The sequence below is a fragment of the Prionailurus viverrinus genome, chromosome C1 (genome assembly GCF_022837055.1).
Source record: "Prionailurus viverrinus isolate Anna chromosome C1, UM_Priviv_1.0, whole genome shotgun sequence".
Taxonomy (NCBI): domain Eukaryota; kingdom Metazoa; phylum Chordata; class Mammalia; order Carnivora; family Felidae; genus Prionailurus; species Prionailurus viverrinus.
This window is the reverse complement of record NC_062568.1, coordinates 143,729,668-143,751,360: the sequence shown is the minus strand read 5'-3', so window position 1 is coordinate 143,751,360 and position 21,693 is coordinate 143,729,668. Positions and strand designations below refer to the sequence as shown.

The 21,693-nt window shown below is 37.0% G+C and overlaps 1 protein-coding gene across 5 annotated transcripts in view; it reads right to left on the bottom strand.

Moving 5' to 3' along the window:
* TTLL7 (tubulin tyrosine ligase like 7) overlaps positions 1–21,693 on the bottom strand; it is a 138,261-nt gene that overhangs the window by 22,393 nt on the left and 94,175 nt on the right. For 3 of the 5 annotated variants that reach the window (XM_047872922.1, XM_047872923.1, XM_047872925.1), the window contains 6 exons: positions 20,898–21,096; positions 18,726–18,793; positions 17,782–17,821; positions 16,608–16,813; positions 15,476–15,610; positions 13,318–13,398 (listed from right to left, as the gene is read on the bottom strand). In XM_047872922.1, coding sequence (XP_047728878.1) covers positions 13,318–13,398; positions 15,476–15,610; positions 16,608–16,813; positions 17,782–17,821; positions 18,726–18,793; positions 20,898–21,096 — 729 coding nt within the window. Of the gene's footprint in view, positions 1–6,300; positions 6,697–13,317; positions 13,399–15,475; positions 15,611–16,607; positions 16,814–17,781; positions 17,822–18,725; positions 18,794–20,897; positions 21,097–21,693 lie in introns of those variants that run through there. The other 2 variants (XM_047872926.1, XM_047872924.1) reach the window with 2 other exon arrangements.

The window sequence follows — 21,693 nt, the reverse complement described above, 5'->3', positions numbered from 1 at the left end:
AAGATGAATATATGTAATTCAAGCATAAATACACACACACACACACACACACACACACACACACACACACTAATTCATTAAACAACAGCACAGAGTAAAAATCCCATGCATTTATGTAAGTTTGGTGTATGCCACAGGTGGCAAATCAGACCATTGGAGTAAGAAGAGATTAAGTTTGAAGTTAAAATTTAAATGCAAATTAAATCAATAAATGGAGATTGAAAAATAGTAAGCTTTACTTAAAAAATAAAGCTGAATCCTCATTCACTCGATTTAAAAAATCAGCTCTAGAGGGATTAGAGTCTTAAGTTTAAAAAATAAACCATTAAGAAAGAATTAAATCATGTCATCTGTAGCAACGTGGCTGCAACTGGAAGGTATTATACCGAGTGAAATAAGTCAGTCAGAGAAGGACAGATATCATATGTTTTCACTCATTTGTGGATCTTGAGAAACTTAACAGAAGACCATGGGGGAAGGGAAGGGGAAAATATAGTTACAAACAGAGAGGGAGGGAGGCAAACCATAATAAACTCTTAAATACAGAGAACAACCTGAGGGTGGAAGGGGGTGGGAGAGAGGGGGAAAATGGGTGATGGGCATTGAGGAGGGCACTTTTTGGGATGAGCACTAGGTGTTGTATGTAAGCGATGAACCAGGGAATCTATCCCAAAAAACAAGAGCATACTTTACACACTGTATGTTAGCCAATTTGACAATAAATTATATTAAAAATTAAATAAAATAAAATAAATTTAAAAAATAAAAATAAAATAAAAATAAGCCACTAAATATCTTAGTGAAAAGCATTGGTGAATATCTTTTAGTCCTTAGGTTAAAAAAAGATTACTTTAACTCACAAAAAAGTGTGGGTCATAAAAGAATAATAGATTGATTATATTAAAATTAAGAACTTCTGGCCATCAAAAAATACATTCAAGAAAATAAAGGATCAAGTTACAAACTGGGAAAATAGATTTAAAATATATACCTCCAACAAAAGATTAATATCAGAAATACATAATGAATGCCTAACAAATTGTTAACATAAACACCACCAACTTAGAAAAAAATGCACAAAAATACATGGACTGGAATTTCACAAAAGAGGGAATAAATTTGCCCAGTAAACATAAGAAACAAAAATTAAAACCATAAGATATCTCTTCATGTCCATTTAACTGACAAAAATTCAAAGTCTGACAATACCAAGTGCTGGAGAGACAGGGACGTGCAGGGTCTCTTAGACACTTTTGGTGGGAGTAGCAATTGGTGCTGTCACTCAAAAATGGCTTGGCATTATCTCCTAAAGTTAAAAATTCATATACCCTATAACCCAGCTACGTTGGTCCTAAGAGAAATCCTCTCAGAGGTTAAAAACAAGAGGCATGTACAAGAATGTTCTAACAGCTGTTCACAATTGCAAACAGCTGGGAACATCCTAATTGTCCTTCAATGGGAGACTGAACAAATAAACTGATACCCTCATTCCAGTGAACTATTATACAATAATCAAAATGAATGAAATACCACAACACGCAAAACACAAGCATCCTAGTAATATAATAGTACATTTTAAAAAATGCAAACCTGAGTTATAATATACAGTATGAAATCCCTTTAATAGAAGTAAAAACAACTAAATATTAAAAATACTTATGGGGAATAAACATAGACAAATAAGAATTTATAAAGAAAGAAAGTAAAGAACTAATAAATCCTGAATTCAAGAAAATGGCTCCCTGAGATATGGGGAGGATGTCCAGGGGAATGGAGTAGAGTCATGTGATTGAATAACAGGTCACTGCCAGGAACATAAGTTTTGTTTTAGATGTGGGGGTCACAAACAGGACAGTGACCTTACAAACACTAAATAAAAGCAGGTCATATACAGACCATTAATGAGAGAGTATCAGGAAATAAGAACTATGATTAATCTAATTCTGGACAACTGAAATCCTAGAGGTTCTAAAAAAATTTGTAAACCCAAAAATTGACTTTGCCCAGTTCACATCTATTTAATAATTATACAATGCAGTATTTCCAATGAAAAGTCTTAAAAAAAAAAATAGGAAGCACCAACAAATACAGTTATTCAAACAGTTATTCAAGACTTTTACTTTGTATTTTATTTATCTAATTGAAGGAACTGCCTGGAAGTATGTGAGTGAGTGGTGAGAAGAGAAAGAAGCTTGCAAACATCAAGGCTGAAGGAAGACAGATTTCCCTCAATTGGCACAAATGTAGAGAGAACTGGAGGCAGATAGAGGAAGAATTTAATTTGCCTCTCTTTAAAACAACCATATTTAAAGAAGTGATACTAGTTCTCTCTGAGAAGGCAAATGTAGAATAAATATCTGTTTAAAATCAATTTAGTAAAAAACTTTCTTTTTTTTTTTTTTAATTTTTTTTTTTTTCAACGTTTATTTATTTTTGGGACAGAGAGAGACAGAGCATGAACGGGGGAGGGGCAGAGAGAGAGGGAGACACAGAATCGGAAACAGGCTCCAGGCTCTGAGCCATCGGCCCAGAGCCCGACGCGGGGCTCGAACTCACGGACCGCAAGATCGTGACCTGGCTGAAGTCGGACGCTTGCTTAACCGACTGCGCCACCCAGGCGCCCCAGTAAAAAACTTTCAAAACACTTTATTTAGAGAAGAAGGTCGACTTCAACTTCTCATGATGAATTGTGTGAGCCTCATGCCTTCCCTTCCTGTTCACCATGAAGTGGAAACAGTATTTGCAACTCCCACTGCAGGTTAAGGGTATGTCAGATGAAGGGGCAGCAAATAAGGAGAGAGAATGCAATCTGTAATAAAGTCGCCTGGGGAAAAAATTGTCCTGGAAAAGCTCGTTATTACAGATAACAAATGCTTAATAATTAAGAAGTATTTAAAAACATTTTTAATATGAATTATTCACAATAATACTGATATGTGTATTGATTAATACCTTTTATTTTTTACAATTTTCATTTAAGCTATTAGTTTAACTCATATGTATATTTTTTAATGTTATTTATTTTTGAGAGAGCAAGCAGGGGAGGGGCAGAAAGAGGGAGACAGAGAATCTGAAGTGGACTCCACACTGACAGCAGAGAGACCGTTGTGAGCTCGAACTCACGAACACGAGATCACGACCGGAGCTGAAGTCAGACACTTAACCAACTGAGCCACCCAGGCACCCCAAACTCTATATTTTTTAATGTAGAAAGCAGTATCATGACTGATATGATGGAAGAATCCACACTAGCAGTAAATGATAAATTTCAGTAAATTTTCCTTTCTACTTTCTATGTATTAGTGAGTAATAACAGGCCAAAAGTCATAACACAGGACAAATTTAAAAAGCAGCCATGCTAACGTTAATTTCATATTCTATTAATAAATAGCTATTCAACTTTAAAGCATTTGAGATTATAAGTTATTTATTTCTTTTTTAATACATTTTATGGTAAAATCCACACAACGCATAAGAACCAAAGAGAAGAGCCTGCATGCTCTATACTAAGCACTAACTAGGTGCATTATTTAGTGGAGACCCTCTTGGCCACTGCTCTGTACATGTTTTAGTCTTACTTTAGAGGGAATTTTAAAACCATGATCATTTAATATCCTAGCCCACACATGACTGAAGGCAACTTCAGAAAGCAGCTAGGGAATTAGGGGTGGTGAATGCTTGTGCTCTACTCCTAATGTTTCCTCCAAAATGGAGAGATGAATACATTTGCTAGGCCTCTTGCACCACATCAAGTATCTCTGCCTGAATGATTTCCCAGAATCATGAGACTAGCATGGTCTAGGCAACCCAGGAACTTGCTCCTTCTTTTCCTGAGCAGCCCACTGGGAACATACATTCTACTTTGCTTCTCTTTGCCCTATTTTTATTTTATTTTATTTTATTTTATTTTATTTTATTTTATTTTATCTTATTTTATTTTATCTTATTTTATTTTATCTTATTTTATTTTAATGTTTATTTACTTATTTTGGGAGAGAGATAAAGGGCGAGTGGGGGAGGGGCAGAGAGAGAGAGAAACAAAGAATCCCAACCAGGCTCTGCGAGGTCAGTGCAGAGCCTGATGCGGGGCTCAAACCCATGACCTGTGGGATCACGACCTGAGCTGAAATCAAGAATGGACTAACCTCCCAGGTGCCCCTGCCCTCAATTTTAAAGGAGGCAAGCTCTCTGCTCCTGGAGAAAGGAGGGGGTTAGAGAGACCTGTCATTTGGAGGGCACATGGGCATGTAAACCGAGGGGACAAGTACCTGAATCCCTGCATCTTCCCTCTGAGCCTTCATATGCACTCTTTCCTCAGCTTGGAACAGTCTTCCTTATCTATTCACCTGGTGAACCTACTCAGGGACAACTTTACCTGCCATTAAACTATGATCCCTTAATCCCCGGTTCCTCCTCTATTAATAACTACCTTGCTTTATTTTAACTTCCTGTTTCACTAATATAGACTGTTAATCCATATAAAGGGAGGCATTATGCCCATCTTGGTAAAAAACGTATCATGTCCTCAAGGCTGAAGATAGGTCTAGCACTCAATAGGTGTTTATCTCAGTGAAACTGTTCCTTGCATCAAAGTGAAACCTATGCAGACACGGTAAAAATCAGAGCTCACACTTTTTGAGAGCTTCCTATAGACCTCACTGTGAACCAGGGACTGTTCTAAACACTTTTACATAGAACAATTCACGTAATCCTCAGAACAAAAACATAAAGTAGGTACAAATTGATCCACAATCCTTTTCCAAAAAATCATGAGGCTGGATTCCATAATCATAAATATTTCTATTTCCGCAGGAAAATATATGAATATTCAAACCAAGACATGAGACAAAAATAACACATACCTTCCTGTCAAGTCATTGTCATCAAATGAATTCAAGTAGGTTAGGTTTTGCTGCCTAACGGTTATGAAAATTTTTCATTTATTTTTTTGTTTATTTATTTTGAGAGGGGGTGCCAGTGGGGAAGGGGCAGAGAGAGGGAGAAAGAGAATCCCAAGTGGGCTCCTCTCAGTGTGGAGCCAGATGCGGGGTTCAGTCTCAACGATTGCAAGACCATGACCTGAGCCAGTATCAAAAGTTGGAGCCTAACTGACTGAGCCACCCAGGCACCCTGGACATGTTTTCGTTCTGAGAACACTTCTGGATCTCATTTTATGGATGAGAAAACTCTGGCATGGAGCAGGTAAATAACTTCGCCAAGATTACACAGCTAGTAAATGGACAGTTCTGTAGCCAGAGCTTCTGGGGAAGCACTACCCAACACTGCCTCACAACTAATTTGATCTGCCCAGGTGTGAACAGCAAACTCTACAAGAGAATCAAATTGTTACTTCTTAGATTCAGATTTGCCTCTAATCAAGTGATACTTGGGAAAATGGGTTGGGTTACTGTACATAAAGAAGGCTGCCCAGGCACGCCCTTTATCAGGGCCATGGTGAAGGGTCTAGTCTGCTTAAGAGGCTCACAGATGGCAAGACAGTGACTGCACCTTTAGCAAAACATCCACTGAATAATCTTAGGAAGGCAGAGGGCAGACAGGCAAGAAATCAGACTGGAAAGAAGTAAATTAGTGCCAGTTCTATCTGCAATGCTATTTTGGATATCTGGGTGCTTTGGTGTTAGAACAAAATGGTAGATGAATGATTTGTGAAACACGAAAACAAATGGTCAGCAAGTTGCCCTTTGTGTTTATCTGTGGACTCAAGTGAGGCTAAGTTATAGAATACAGGTATGCATTTCCTGACATTGTGACTTTTAAAAGCACCCCGATCTAACATTAAGCTCTCCAAGGGAAAAAATAAATAGGAGATTCAGTCAATGAAAACATTAATAAAATGAAGAGATTTGTCTTTTCCATATGAAATATAGCACATTGAAGGCATAGAGCACACAAATTCATATTTTGCAAGAACATACAGATGTTGAATGACAAACTGCTCCATATGGCTGAACAGTTGGTTCTAAATTAAAATAATGGCATGAGGTGAGGGAGGTTTAGAAATAACATTAAAATCACTACATGCTGTACTAATGATGCATGCAGCAGCCATGGCTATGGGGGAAAGGCACTTTTGCTGATGCAACACGAACAGCTCCGTGCAGCATCTATGTCGGCTCAAATGAAAAAGAGATGGGAAATAATAACATCAAAATGCACAAAGAAGCAGCTACAGTAGGTATTAAAAAGAAATTGCTATGTAGAGAAGAAATACTTGATAAACAAGGATCTCAGAACCCCCAAATAAATGCAAATATGGTCTAACCTTAATATCACTACTTATTTCTCTTCATCCTCCAATCTGAGGTTTATGCCTAGGTATCACGTCAGAGAATAAGCTTCTCAGCAAATCTGGCATTCTTCACAGCCCGCCAGCACTGCAGTATTTTCATACTTCTCATATATTCCTTACAAATTATAGAAAGCAGCTGCATTCTTGGCAGAAAGCTGTATTATGCAAGTGTGGAGTTACCACAACATGATATTAAATAAGATTAGCTGTTTCCATTTTCACCTGGTGAGGATTCTGTTCAGTATTTAATTCCCTCATTCTTGACCTTTAACGCTTACATCCAATAAGGAAAATTTGAAATAAGGCACGTGAAAGAGTTTGTGTATGAGGATTCTAATCTTACAGTTTTATAACATTTTAATGAGCAACCAGCAAATGCTTTGATCCTGGAACAGAAAAAGTGAGATACACATTTCAACAACGGTCTATAAATAGAATTAAGAGCTTTAAATTATGCATTCCACACCGAATACAGTGCTTGGGACATGATAGTCCCTCAATTAATATTGTTGAATGCATGTTAGAATGAGCAAGTAACTAAATGAATGAATGAACAACTCTCAAAATCCCCAGTAGTGCCTAGCACAGTAATCGTACAAAATGGCAACCAATAAATGTTTGTCAAATTAAATTGCATGACATGCAGCCTTTGTGGCAGCCACGGAGACGTGCCATTTGGGTCAAGTTGCTTCCAAGAGTGAGTTAGCCTCCCCATTCAGGATCCACTGCATCATTCAAGCTTATGCTCTCCTCTGACTGTCCCCAACCAAATGGTTGGGCATGGCTGGGACACCTGAGAGGCGTCATTTCTGCCTAGCAGGCAGTGCTTGTTCTGCCTCCCCACCAGCGCTACAAGGCTTTCTGAGAACTTCACTAGTCTCAGGTTCTTCCTCCCAACCCTCTTGCCTTCCATTCACAGCTGTCAGACCTACACTGCAGTCTGAAGGCCTGTCCTATCTACTTGAACTCTCTTACCCTTTTATCTTTCTTGTGAGTTTTCTCTTATAAATCTCTTTCACTTCTAAATCTGTCTTATGTCTGCTCCCCAGGAGACTGAAAGGACACAGCCTTCCAATGATCACTATCATCCCAGCCCAAAGAAGCACAGAGCTGATTAATCCACATCTAGATGTAAATTAGTTAAGTGCATGACCTTATGAATAAGTAACGTTTTATAATATCTAAGTCTACGTTCAACAGCTGACCCACATTCTAGGTTTCTTTTTGTTTTCTTGGATGCAGTTTTTGGCTTTAAAAAGCAATAGGACAGGTTTCAAACAGATGGTCAAATAAATGGTTAATATATTACAACCCAACAGACAATTTTTTATACCTCATTTCCACATACTCTACATAAAATAATTCTACATCTGAAGACCTGAACTCTTAGTAGTCTCGCTGTATCTGCAGTTCCACCTTCCACAGTTTCAGTTACCCGAGGCCAACCACTGTCCGGAAGCAAATGGATACTCCTTCGGACGTAGTCTCAGAAGGTCAACGGTAGCCTAACGTTGCGTCACAATAACTACGGCATTCACCTCACTTTATCTCATCGTGTTGGCATTTTATCATCTCACGTCATCACAAGAAGAAGGGTGAGTACAGTATAATATGATATTTTGAGAGAGAGAGAAACCATATTTATACAACTTTTATTATAACATATTGTTATAATTATTCTATTTCATTATTAGTTATTGTTGTTAATCCCCTACTGTGCCTAGTTTATAAATTCAACTTTACCAGTGGTATGTATATATGTATGAGAAACAACAGAATATCTACAGGATGCAGTACTATCCCCATTTTCAGGCATCCACTAGGGGACTCGGAATCCCCCGCGAATAAGGGGGAAGCACTGTTAAATAAAACACATTGGAGAAACAGCCTGGTATGACGATCCTTAGTAGGAAAACAAAATCAGCCTGCATTTTATACCTCCTAAGGCAGAACACCCTCTCACATGATGTCTCATTTCTTCACAAAAACCCTCCAAATCTTAAGGTTAAAAATCTCAGAAATTCTGAAAAGTTACCTGCCCCAAGTAAAGGACAGAGGCAGTATTTAACTCAAATCCACATGACTACAAGTCCAGTACCTCTTTCCACTATCTAATATTGCCCCTTATCAACATATAAAGCTTAATTTTTTTTCAATGTACTTTTCAACTCATTATTATACTGGCTCTCTTGTTGCAAGAAAAAAAATATTTCAGTCATTCTCTTATCTCACTTTACCTCTTGATTTCATTTGAAACACAACAAGATTGGGAAGAGGTAGAGAAAAAGTATTTATATATTATAATATATACATATACATATATACAACTAGAGCAGACAAACATATTTAAGTTTGTCCCAACGATTATTTTATAATATATCTCTATACTTATCCTATCTGGGCTAAATTTTAAGTACTTCACTTCATTCATTCTAATGCTATTGATTAAATGAACAAAACATAAAAACAACAACAACAAAAAATCCCAATTAAAAACTCTGTGTTTATGTCTCTTAGAGCTCAAGACCTCCACCGTTGGTTGGCCTTATGATTTGCATTCACGGTATGTGTATTTGTTATGCTTATTTTGTGGGCATGGGTGAAAGAACACATACATTTGGCAGGGTAAATTTTACAAAAAGGAGAAATTTTACAAAAATTCGTTTCCTTATTATCCCAATAATTCCTCATGGGTGACAGCTCCTCAGTGGCCCTGGCAGTGAGGGGGAGAGTGTCATCACATGACAAATGCTGCTGAGAGCTGCCTTCTGTTTCTTTTCCCAGGAGCACTTCACCTTTCATGATGTATCTGAGAAATTAGAGTTTGTTTTGGAAAAATAGTGTCTTAAAAAAAGGGTTGAGGGGAGAGAAAGAAACGCAGTGATCATGACGTTACCACGAAAAATTGTTGCAAACAAGTTGTAGATGTGTAAATTCTGGCCTTTTCCTTTCCATCGTAGCCTAGGCCTACTATTCCTGAGCCATCTTTCAGGGCCTCCTTGAAAGCAGAAAGTGGCAGGATAAACTTGCTCTAGCTAAGATCAGCCCTTTCTGTTCTCTGAGAGTCAATATTCAGCTACAGATTCTTCTGCCAAAAACACAAGTATTAAATTACCTTCTGCAGAACTTCTGTAACTGCTTGGGTAGTGTAAGCTATGGGACTGTAACACGTTGTGCATTGAAGATGGGACGTCTTACTACTTTTTACAAGCATAGAGGACACAGAGTACTTTTGGTTTATGCCAGAATGGAAGAAGCCACCAAAGGGCTCAAAGAAAGGATACCTAGGTATGTAAGTTGTATTAAAAAATTCTGCCCCCTCACACTGGCGCTTCCACTCCTGTAACATGACAGTGTATGACAAGCATGGACATGTGGCTACACATCTGGGAAATGAAGGAAAGGGCTACACAAACACAACTCACTCCAAATATTCTTAGAGGACATCAGTACAGGAGAAGTAGATGTACTGGCAAAAGTATGTGCAAGTAAATTTACAAGCAATTGTTTAATTTTACTCAAAATTTATAAACCAAATTGAACATAACAATCCTAAAACGTGAAATAGTTTTCTTCCAGTTCACAAAAGTCATTACTATTCACATACATCCTCTGATCATCCTCTACAATGTTTATCAGACCTTCTCAAATCACACGTGAAAAAACAGAATGGCGTCCTCGTTTGTAGCTGCTGTTCAAATAAACACACATCGGGGCGCCTGGGTGGCTCAGTCGGTTGAGCATCCGACTTCGGCTCAGGTCACGATCTCGCGGTCCGTGGGTTCAAGCCCCGCGTCGGGCTCTGTGCTGACAGCTCAGAGCCTGGAGCCTGTTTCGGATTCTGTGTCTCCCTCTCTCTCTGACCCTCCCCCATTCATGCTCTGTCTCTCTCTGTCTCAAAAATAAATAAATGTTAAAAAATTTTTCAAATAAACACACATCACTAGTGAAGAAAGGAGGAGGCAGAGAGAAGTGAGCTTGCCATTGACAGAGTTCATAAAAGAACCTAGAATTGAATCAACTTAATAAGTGGTTACAGAAAGCTTCCTACAGGTAACTACAAAGTAAGACAAGCACCTGGCTTTTAGAGAAGTGGGGAAAAATTAATAGAAAAATCTCTCAAGGCAGATCATAAATACAACTGAGTACAAAGTGCCATGAAGATTTAGAATAGGGAAACATAACACGTGATTGTAGGGGAATCCAGACAGGCTTCACAGGAATGCCTGTGTCTCCCTGTCATTCTGCCACTTTTGAAAAGATTATTTTAACTTGAAAAAAGTATAGAAATCTACAAAAAAGGTAAGAATGACAGCAAATGTCACCTCTTTCCTTCCTGTGGCTCAATAAGTCTACCCTCTAGAAATATATCCTCTCAACAATTTGGTACCTAGTTTTTAAAAAAATTTTATGCTAGATATATATATTTAAAATAGCATACACACATAAGTCACTTAAAATGGGACAACACATATTATTGTACGACATGACACGTTTGTTTAATTTACTATCCTGATATCCTTTTGGATGGCATATAGAAGGGAACAAGTTGACAGAGGTGCTCCTTCTTTGAGATGCCCAAGGCGATCACGACCTTACCGGACACTCTTGCAAACCCTTTAATGGAATTTCTCAGCAGGAAGATAACTGAGAAAGTTCTTATCTAAGAACATATTAGAAGGCTACCCCTGATCTGTCTAGATCCACCCTGTCAACTACAGTAGCCACTAGACACATTTGGCTATTTGAATTTAAATTTAAATTAAAAGTTCAGTTCCTCAGTCACAATAGCCACATTCTAAGTGCTCACTCAATGGCCATACGTGTCTGTGACCACTCCTTTGGACATCACAAATATAGCATATATTACCATCTTTGCAGAAAGTTCTATCAGACAACATTCATAGTAAATCAATCTTTTTATTTCAGCTGACTGGAGAACAGAAGTTAGTCACAAAGACTACATGGGTGACTAATGGAGAAGAAAAATGAAGGCCACCCACATTTGGAAGGCTCCCTCCGTACGCAGGTGAACCACACATAGTTGGCACTGATCACTCTGAAGCCAGAATGCCTCTGGACGTGTGAAAAGGGATGCCTGATAGCGGATGGACTCATGGCCTTCGGGTGACACCTTATTGATTGTATCCTTTCACTCATGATTAGTTACCATTGGCTAATTTACTAATGTATGTTTGTTTTGTATGTTACTAGCCATAATCTGATGCTATCTCTCAGGTTAAGATCTATGATTCCAGAATAGTATTCAATTTAATGAAACTGAATAGTGTGGATGCACTATATTTAATCATAAATTTATTGATAAGATATTTAGGCTGCTTCAAATGTTTTGCTTTCACACATACCACTGCAATAAATGCTCACACATATAAATCTTTCATATACACAGACAATTATTTTGTTGGATAGAATGCTGTAAGTGGTTTTGCTGCATCAAGGTTATGAACATTTGTAATTTTAATAGAGACTGCAAATCACCTGTCTATGGAGTTGTATCAATGTATCCTCCCTCTAATGATACACAAAGGCCCTTTATCCATACTATTTCCATCACTGGATATTATCTGTCTGATTAATTTTTGCTAATACGATGGCTAATACGATGCTTTTCCTTCATCATTAGTGAGGCCAAGGATCTATTTACATGTTAATTGGCTATTTGAAGATCCATAAATTGTCTTTTCATGGCCTTTTTATGTACTTTGCCATTTTATTTATTAATATTTATAGGATAGTTTGTCTTTTGATGGTTGATTTGTAGAAAGTTTTGGTTTATTGGTATTACTTTGTGTTTTATGTGTTACAAATATCTGTCTTCCTCCACACCCCTCCTCCCATGCCCCTCACAGCTTCTGCCTTTTAATTTGGTTTAAATTTTCATGTAATCAAATCTGTCAGTATTTTCCTTAAGATTTCTGGGTCTAAAGTCTTTCTTAAGAAGTGGTTCCCCCATTCTAAGGTTATAAACATATCCTTTTCCTTAAAACTTTTAATATTTTCCTTTTTTTACACATAAACTGCAGTCTATCTGCAATTTATTTTTGCATATGGTGAGAGATAAGACTGACTTAATTTTCTTACAAAGAGGTAGCCAATTGCTTCAGTATCATTTTGGGGGGGGGAAATGTCATTTCTTCAAGTCTTTAAAATGTCACATTTATCATGTATTATAAGTATATTGTATAAACACTTTATAAGTATTTATAAATAAGTATTTATTTATAGCTATCTTATAAATACTTTAATCTGCTTCTGGCCTATTTCATCTTAATTATCAACTTACCTACAGTTTTCCATCTTCTAGATTACAAAAAGTGCATGGACTGTATACCTCTTCTGCTCAAAATTTTCAGTGGCTTCCCCTTACTTGGAATAAAATCCAAAGTCTTTAAACAGCCCATGAAGTTATGATCTGACCCTTGCCCATATACCCAACTTTAGCGTTCACCACCCCTCACTCACTCTTGACCAACACAAGCCAATGATCCTATAAATAAGGGAATAAAATGGTCCTTCTATGCTTCAGGGACACCTCAAGCTAACATCCACCTCAGGCCCTCTGTATCTGCTCTTCCCTCTGCCTGATTGATACATTGTAACTGCAGTTATCTGCATAGTAGCATTTCATTAAGGTCTCTGCTCCCATGTTACCTTCTTTCTTTTTTTCACTCTGATTTATTTTTCTTCAGGTACTTACCCTACTTCAGGTACTTACCCAGTAGAATTGCCCTTCATTCTATTATATATTGTTTATCATCAAACACCTGAACTAAAATATAAGCTCTATGAGACCACGGGGCTTGTTTTAAATTCACTTTTTTTATCCTCAGAACCTAGAACAGTGCCCGAAACACAGTAGGTGCGCAACAAATATTTGTGGAAGAAATGAGTAAACAAATGAAGATGTATATAGCTTGATTATGGATATGGATGAATGATCTTAATACATAATCCCAAAGGGCAAAACTATTTTTGGAATTACTCACTTTTCGTTGTTTTACAGAGTCCAATTTTATGAGCCAATATGAAGCCACTTTTGTTTTATGATACCTCCAGTTATCAATGATCTGTTTTGGGAGAGAAAGATTAAGAAACTTAATCTAAAATTTTCCTTAAAAGTAACAAAAGAGAAATAAATAGGGTGAAACCAATATTATTAATTTGTGAAACGGAAGCACTGTAATATTACTTGCAACAAAGAATGTTTACTTTCATAAAGACATGCCATCTGAATCCAAAGTTTTCTCTTTTTTGCTGTTAAAAGCACACAGTCTCTAATAAATGAAAGTCAAATGTCTTGAGGTACATAAGATTTGGGAAGAAGCCCAAAACACAGATTTTCCATTTTAATTTTAAGAGCTCTATTTACACAGCACCCATAGTAACAGAATATTGAACAACACATTAAAAGATAGCCCATATATAATCTATTATCCCTTTGTTTTGTTTATTGGGTTTTTATTGGTACAAAGCTTCAAAATTTCTGAATATATATTCCAGTAATATATACTGTAGCAAACAGATTAAAATATTTGCTGTGTATGGTGAACATATAGTAAACAGTCTAATGTCTTATAGAATTATTCGTTACATTTTATTTATACTCTCTATTTTTTGTTTTCTTGGTTTTTTGTTTGTTGTTTTGATAGTGCATGTGCACGGGGGAAGGGCAGAGGGAGAGGGAAAGACAGAATCTTAAGCAGACTCCATTCCCAGCATGGAGCTGGATGTGGGGCTCGATCGCACAGCTGCAAGATCATGACCTGAGCCAAAATCAAGAGTTGGATGTTTAAACAACTGAGCCACCCAGGTGTCCCTATAAGCCCATATATATTCTTTATAAAATAATCACATCAGCCACAAATATTAGTTCTACTCTCTAATTTTTCTTCTACCTAATTCAAAAGGGTGGTATGTAGCTAATATCTCTAAGTAAAATTTATGTACAAAAACTTTGTTTTTACCCAGAACTTGATTGAATAAGATTAATATGTAAATAAAAACAAATGTACATAAAGCTTTATAATTAATGTTCACTTTTCCTCCTTTTTCCTCAATGTAACAAATATCTTTGTAAGCAAGATATCATTTTCACTTTTTAAAAGATAAATATAACAATACAATGAATAATACTTGGGGGGTTTTGCTTATAACTATGTCATGATTACAAAATAGAAATTGCCACTATTAATTTTTTAGCTAATAAAGTTAAATTTTTATTATTATTTTGTTTGTTTCTAGACAGTTCCTTTAGATAGGTCTAAAGTAATGCTAAAACATGAAAAAGGCCAAGTGCATTGTTGTGGTTCTTATCCTACAACTGGCCACTAGATGGTGTCTTCTTCTCTGGAACAACAACAACAGCAACAACAACAACAAAAAACCCAAAAAACAAAAACCCACCAAAACCAAAACCAAACCAAACAGAACAGGGAAACCAGAAAACAGCCTTCTGTTACTGGGGGATTATCTAAGCATGTCAATTTGAAATAGATGTTTAAATGAAATTAATCTGTGACTGAAGAAATGCTCTTTCACCAGAAATATCTAAAAGTTGGACATTCTTTCTAAAATAGAAGTAAAAGTCCTTGACTTTAATATGAATTTTAGGACTGTGTCATTTTAGAATGTTCCACTGGGTGGTGCAAATGTGTTTATAACAAGAAAAACCCCCAACATAAGCCATTTCAAAATCTGACCAAAACCAAAACCATTCAAGGAGCCACATTCAAATATTCTTGATATTTTATACTGAGGGCCCTACTTTTTTCATTACAATTCCTTCCATGTTAGATCCTTCTCAATCTTTACAGAAGGAGGCTTAACTTGGTATTTTTTTCATCATTACGAACAGTAATTATTTAACACTAATTATTCTCACTTATGAGGCAATTTCATCATTTTAATATTAAAACAGGACTATACGCTAAAAGATATTCTGCTTTATTGATATGGTGATCTCACTGCTCGTAAATCATAAAAATTAAAATAACCCCTGTATTTTCTAAAGCTTGTGGAGGTTGAAAAGAACATTAAGTTTACCATGACATTCAGAATGATACTATCAGGAAATAAATTTTAATATTTTAAGAAGAACAATAAAAAGGTGCAACCACCTTGGAATTTCATACGTTAAATACTCACATCTTCTATCAGAAGTAATGATTCTGCATCTGATTTTCCTGGAAACCGGATCTTCATGTCCTTGAGGACAAATAAGGTCTGACTTGTTAGATGGTCTTCTTGTTCCTTTGTTCTCGGTTGCCGCAAAGACTCACTCTTAAATTTGAAAGAATACAGATATTTGGAGGGGGTCTTATTTCATTGTGCCACTATAATCTGAAAGATATTTCTAGGTAAAAATGATGCACTTTTAATTAAAAAAAAAACAAAAAGAAAAAAATTTTTTTACATTTATTCTTAGGATTAAATGGATATGATTTTCCAAGAATGTCTTTCACACTTCCACACAGTTGTAGTTTATTTAGCACAAAACACTAAAATAAAATGTAAGTGTTTAAAAAAGACTTCCTGGTCGGTTCCATTTGTTCCATATACCTTATGCAATCTTGATTAGAAAAAATAATTATTGATAGTTACCAAATGAAATTCATCCATTTATATTTTCTAGACTTTTCTCTTTGGGAACATAATCCACATTAAATAAACAAATAAATTCCTGGCCTATGTGTAGGTGCCTTGAGATATCTATTTGAGCACCTAAAACTACGCCTGGTTGCAAAATAAGTTCACTGACCTCCTTAACACTGAATCTCTGGGATTCGTGCTAAGGAGGGAATATGCTGTATGTTAACATGAAAAAAACATTATGAACTATGTTATACTTCAGTAGCCTAAGGATAAGTTATCAATGGTTTGTTTTTTTTTTTAACCTATTAATCAATCATCCCATTAAGGAAAATTTACTATCCAACAAATTCCCCCAAATTTACATATATACTGCACAATACACTGCAAGGTGATACATTTACTCAGATGATTTTCAACAAAATTACCCTAGACCATCAGCAAATGGACATAAAACGTTATTCTCAGTGTCCATCCTCAAGTTCTATGATATAGTAGAGTCTGCTTTTGAAAAACTCATACTAAGCTATAGGCTAAGTTGGATGAATAACTCAAATTCCAGAAGACCATGAGTTGAATTATAGAAAGGATCTGAGGTTCAACCTGTCCTCCTCCCCACTGATCCCTTTACCACCTAAATCCTGAGTGTAGTGCTTCCTGTAATCTCGGAGTGAAATAGATGACTTACCATCTGAGAGTTAGTAGAGCTGGCTTCATTAGTGTGAGGCAGATGCCTCATGTAGGAGGAAGCACGGTTTAAGGAATGCGACCGAGACCCTGAAGCCGGCCGGGATGCTGATATCATTTGTTGAGCAGAAAACGGCCGGTTGTCTGCACTGGAAGGTGATTGAGAAGAGATGGACCGAGGGCAACTGACTGAACGCCTAATAGAGCCTATTATGATGGAGAAGAGGGATGATAGTACAGTAGCGAGTTAGAAGTTTCCCACTTCATTGGGTTCATTTAAACTAACAATTAGACCACATGGTAGCAGGATGGCCATAAATGTAAAAAACATAGACATCATCATGAGAATATGAGTTTGAAGTTAATTCTTCAACATAAACAGTAAATTTGGTGCAGAACCCCTGTCATGGATGAAGAATGGCAACCATGAGAACAATTCTTAAACAGTTCTGTTCTTGAAATGTGACATAAAAGAACCAGAAGGAAGGAAAACTAACATTTATGGAGCATCTTCTATAAGCCAGGCATCTTGCCTGGTGATACACTTTTATCTTAATCCTCACAGAAACCCTCTGAAGTAGAAAATTACGCCATCTACTATCTTTGGATTAGACTGACAATTTATTAGAATAATCTGTGTATAGGTTAAAAATAGAATACTTTATAGCAAGATTCATAGGGAGGGATGCAAAGGAGTCTAGAGAGTGGCCAGGATAAATGGATGTTATATTTCAGAAACTATGAAAAAAATAAATAAATAAAACAGAAGAAAAACATAAAGATTATCCTAATGGAGTTTAAGTATATAATTGGTTATTACAAGAGTGGGACTAGACAGTCTTCTTACTCACAGGACAGAAAAAAAAAATAGGTTTAAATTCCCATAGTAAAGATTTAAGTCAAGAAAAAAAATGTCTGGATCTAGAGGATTATCAGAACAAACTAGGGAAAACCCTAGAATATCTTCCCCGATGCATATTGAGACCATTTATGAAAGAGAACCAACTGTTCCAGGTAAATTTTGATTCCTTGCACAGGGAAATAGAATATCACTCAATAGTATACATTTATATCCTTTTTAGTTCATATATTCTTTATACCCTCTGTTCTATATTTTTCTTTCTGCTTGGGGAATATATCAGTCTTCACTAATTAAATAATTTAATAAAACTCACATGAAGGCAGGTTGAATACCCAAATAATTCTCTTCATTAGCTGTTGAAAAAAATTTAAACCTTTATAAAGTCAATGGACATAAACCTTATATTTAGGGATGTATTTCTAATGGATATTTTGAGTACACGATAAGCCTAAAACCATGTGGTTCTGGAAAGTACAAAAAAGTATACTCATTAAAGCTTATTACAAAAGGTGTTTAAAAAAAAAACTTCCATTTTTTCTAACTATTAACTTTCTTCTGAACTTGAAAGTCGTATCTTTTTTTGGAAAGGACTATGCTTCTAGAAAAGGGCTGTGTCGGGGCGCCTGGGTGGCGCAGTCAGTTAAGCGTCCGACTTCAGCCAGGTCACAATCTCGAGGTCCGTGAGTTCCAGCCCCGGGTCAGGCTCTGCGCTGATGGCTCAGAGCCTGGAGCCTGTTTCCGATTCTGTGTCTCCCTCTCTCTCTGCCCCTCCCCCGTTCATGCTCTGTCTCTCTCTGTCCCAAAAATAAATAAACGTTGAAAAAAATCAAAAAAAAAAAAAAAAAAAAAAAGAAAAGGGCTGTGTGGAAAACACACCACTGCTCAACCTTCTACCAAGAAAACACAAAAGTGTGTGCTACTCCTACGCCTTGGTCCTGCTCTCTTTGAGGGCTTAAGGTGACAGTTTGGACCTGTATAACCTGATCACAGGTGCAGAAGGAAAAATATCCTTTCTCCTGAATCACCACAGATTCCCATTTTTCCCCTGCACACACTGGAAATTCAGACAGAATAATTAAATCACTAGACATGCCAATAAGTAGATAAACAAAAAATGGTTATAACTTGCATACACAAATTATGTGAGAAAATATTTCATATCGTTTTTCATTTATGAACATCTTATATCAACCCAAAATATATCTCTGAAACTATAGCAAGTTTGAATTTCCTAAGTTAACAAATGTTACACATAACCTGGATTTTGTCCTCCGTCATTAGCATTACTTTGGAGAGAAGCCTCAAGGAGCGTTCGTGGCTATTCCCTAGTGTAATATTAAAGACAGAATATAAAACAAATTTAAACCTTTGAGGTAATTCCTAATGACTATAAAAATAAAATATAACTAGTAAAGTAAAAGATATGTAACTGAATTAAGCTATGTTTAAAATGTGAATTCACACTTAAAAACATTTTTAATACACTATTTTTCTGATCTCAATTTACTAGCCTGTTGGTCTGAGAACAAACACTCTCAGAGCTATAGAAATCCTAGCAACATATTCTCTACGCTATCCTCTGTCGACTCATGCTCTTAGGAATGCACACCTTAAGCAACTGAAGAGGGCTTTATTTTTTTCAACGTTTATTTATTTATTTTTGGGACAGAGAGAGACAGAGCATGAATGGGGGAGGGGCAGAGAGAGAGGGAGACACAGAATCGGAAACAGGCTCCAGGCTCTGAGCCATCAGCCCAGAGCCTGACTCGGGGCTCGAACTCACTGACCGCGAGATCGTGACCTGGCTGAAGTCGGACGCTTAACCGACTGCGCCACCCAGGCGCCCCTGAAGAGGGCTTTAAAAAAAACTGATGAAATCTAGGCAGGACAATGTCAGTTTCCAAAAGAGAAACAGAGCCCTCCTTACCTATAGACATATTGAAAGTACTTAAGGCGTCTTTAAGAAAAAAAGGAAGTAATTGATAAAATAGCTTGCAAACTCTAGAACAAGTGCTCAATAAACATCTTAAATGAGTAATTAAATAAATGAAATGGAACAACACATAAACTCTCAAAGACAGGGGGCGCCTGGGTGGCGCAGTCGGTTAAGCGTCCGACTTCAGCCAGGTCACGATCTCGCGGTCCGTGAGTTCGAGCCCCGCATCAGGCTCTGGGCTGATGGCTCGGAGCCTGGAGCCTGTTTCCGATTCTGTGTCTCCCTCTCTCTCTGCCCCTCCCCCGTTCATGCTCTGTCTCTCTCTGTCCCAAAAATAAAAAAAAATAAAAAAATAAAAAAACTCTCAAAGACAGGACATATATTAGCATGTATATTTATGGAATAATTCAGTAAAAGAAAGTAAAGGAAAAAGAAAAGAAAGACCATTAAAAATCTTCATGGTAATTTGTAAAAGAATAATTAAACATTTTCATGTTTGTGCTGTATTCCTTATGTTATGTGCCAAAGTATGGAAGGCCAGGTTTAAAATCCACTCAATACCAGGGAAATAACATATTAAACAAACCATTGCTGGAGATCAACAGAGGCTCACAGTTGTGTTTACTGCATGATTGAACTGGTCCCTTTAGTAGAGCCCTGGGACAACAGAGAACAAGGGAGAGACAGCAGAGATGGGAGTTAAGAAAAGCCCTGCACTGGAGTATCCAATGAGCCTGGGAAAAGAGCAATACCACACTGGACATTTGGGGATGAAAGAAGAATTGTGGACACCTCTGAAATCAAGGAAGGAATGAATGACAGAATGGAGGAGAGAGAAAATGTGAAAAGAAATAAAAGAAGAAAGAGAAAAGAGGAAACCAGAAAGAAGACAACACAGCAGCTGGTCGGCTACTCTCCTGAATACTTGCTGCAACCCAAAAGCCCTCACATAATTGTTTAGCCCTGATGGAAATGAGGGAACAAAACTGTAACTATTTCACAATTCTGTGGGCTCACAGAATTGATGATCAAGTCAAATGCCTAGAGAGATACACATTTTTATAGGTGAGAATATAAACTAAAATGGGTGACCAGGAGGAAGGGAAAACGGGGAATGGAATGAGAGAACATCCTGTCTTAAAAGAGCATGAATTAAAAGAGAATTCTCTCTTAAAAGAGAATGAATTAGCAGATTAGCAGCCATGAGGCACGTTTTATAAAATCCATGCAAAAATCTAGCACTTAACAAAAACTATGAAATATAAGACAATGGACTGTAAGAGATCCTTGACTCAAACCTTTTGTTTTCTATCTACAGAGCCTGAAAGGGATCGTGGGTTGTGCCCAGGTCCGGTTAGGGAGGGAAGCGGGATAGAATCCAGGTCTCCTCACACACGACAAGGGTTCATTTGGCCCAAGGCCTTTTATTGAGTTCAGTAATTTCAGTTCCATAATTCTTCATAGAACAACTAAATTAGAAGAAATTAACTTACTGGATTGTTGAATTAACTTGTAGTGGTTGGACTGTTTCAGGTCATACGTAACTTGTTTTTCTCTTTTCTTATTTTGGTATTCTTCCTTTTCGTTGTCATCTGATTCCGAAGAGCTGCTGCTACTGTCATAACTGCTGTCACTGCTATAGTATTTCTGTCTTCTCATTACCTCAGAGCTCTCAGGCATGGAGGACAGAGGCTAAAATAGAGGGAAATGTGTTATTCTGTTAGAATTCAAAAAATTAACAAACTATTAGCATGATTAGCTACTATTTTTAATTTCCTGTTTATGCCTGCTGCTTTTCACAAAAGCCTGATAATCCCCCAAGTATGACTGCTACAGTGCTATTCACTAATTGTTCGTTTCTGCAAAATATTCCTTCTTAAATGATACAGTTCAGTCATAACGAGGAGAATGCTGTTTCTGCATGATTTGAATAAATGACCAGAGTATTCACACAGAATAACAAAATAAAAGAAAATATTTGATATGAAAATATAAAAATCAGAAACGTAATCATTCTGCATAACCACTTTTCTTCATTCCATACAAAGAGATTAGTTAATACTCATCAAAACATGAAGATGTACTTTTATTGTACCACTGATGTTCAGAGTCACTCAATAATTGTGTGTGGGGGGGCGCCTGGGTGGCTCAGTCGGTTAAGCGTCTGACTTCAGCCAGGTCACGATCTCGCGGTCCGTGGGTTCGAGCCCCGCGTCGGGCTCTGGGCTGATGGCTCAGAGCCTGGAGCCTGCTTCCGATTCTGTGTCTCCCTCTCTCTCTGCCCCCCCC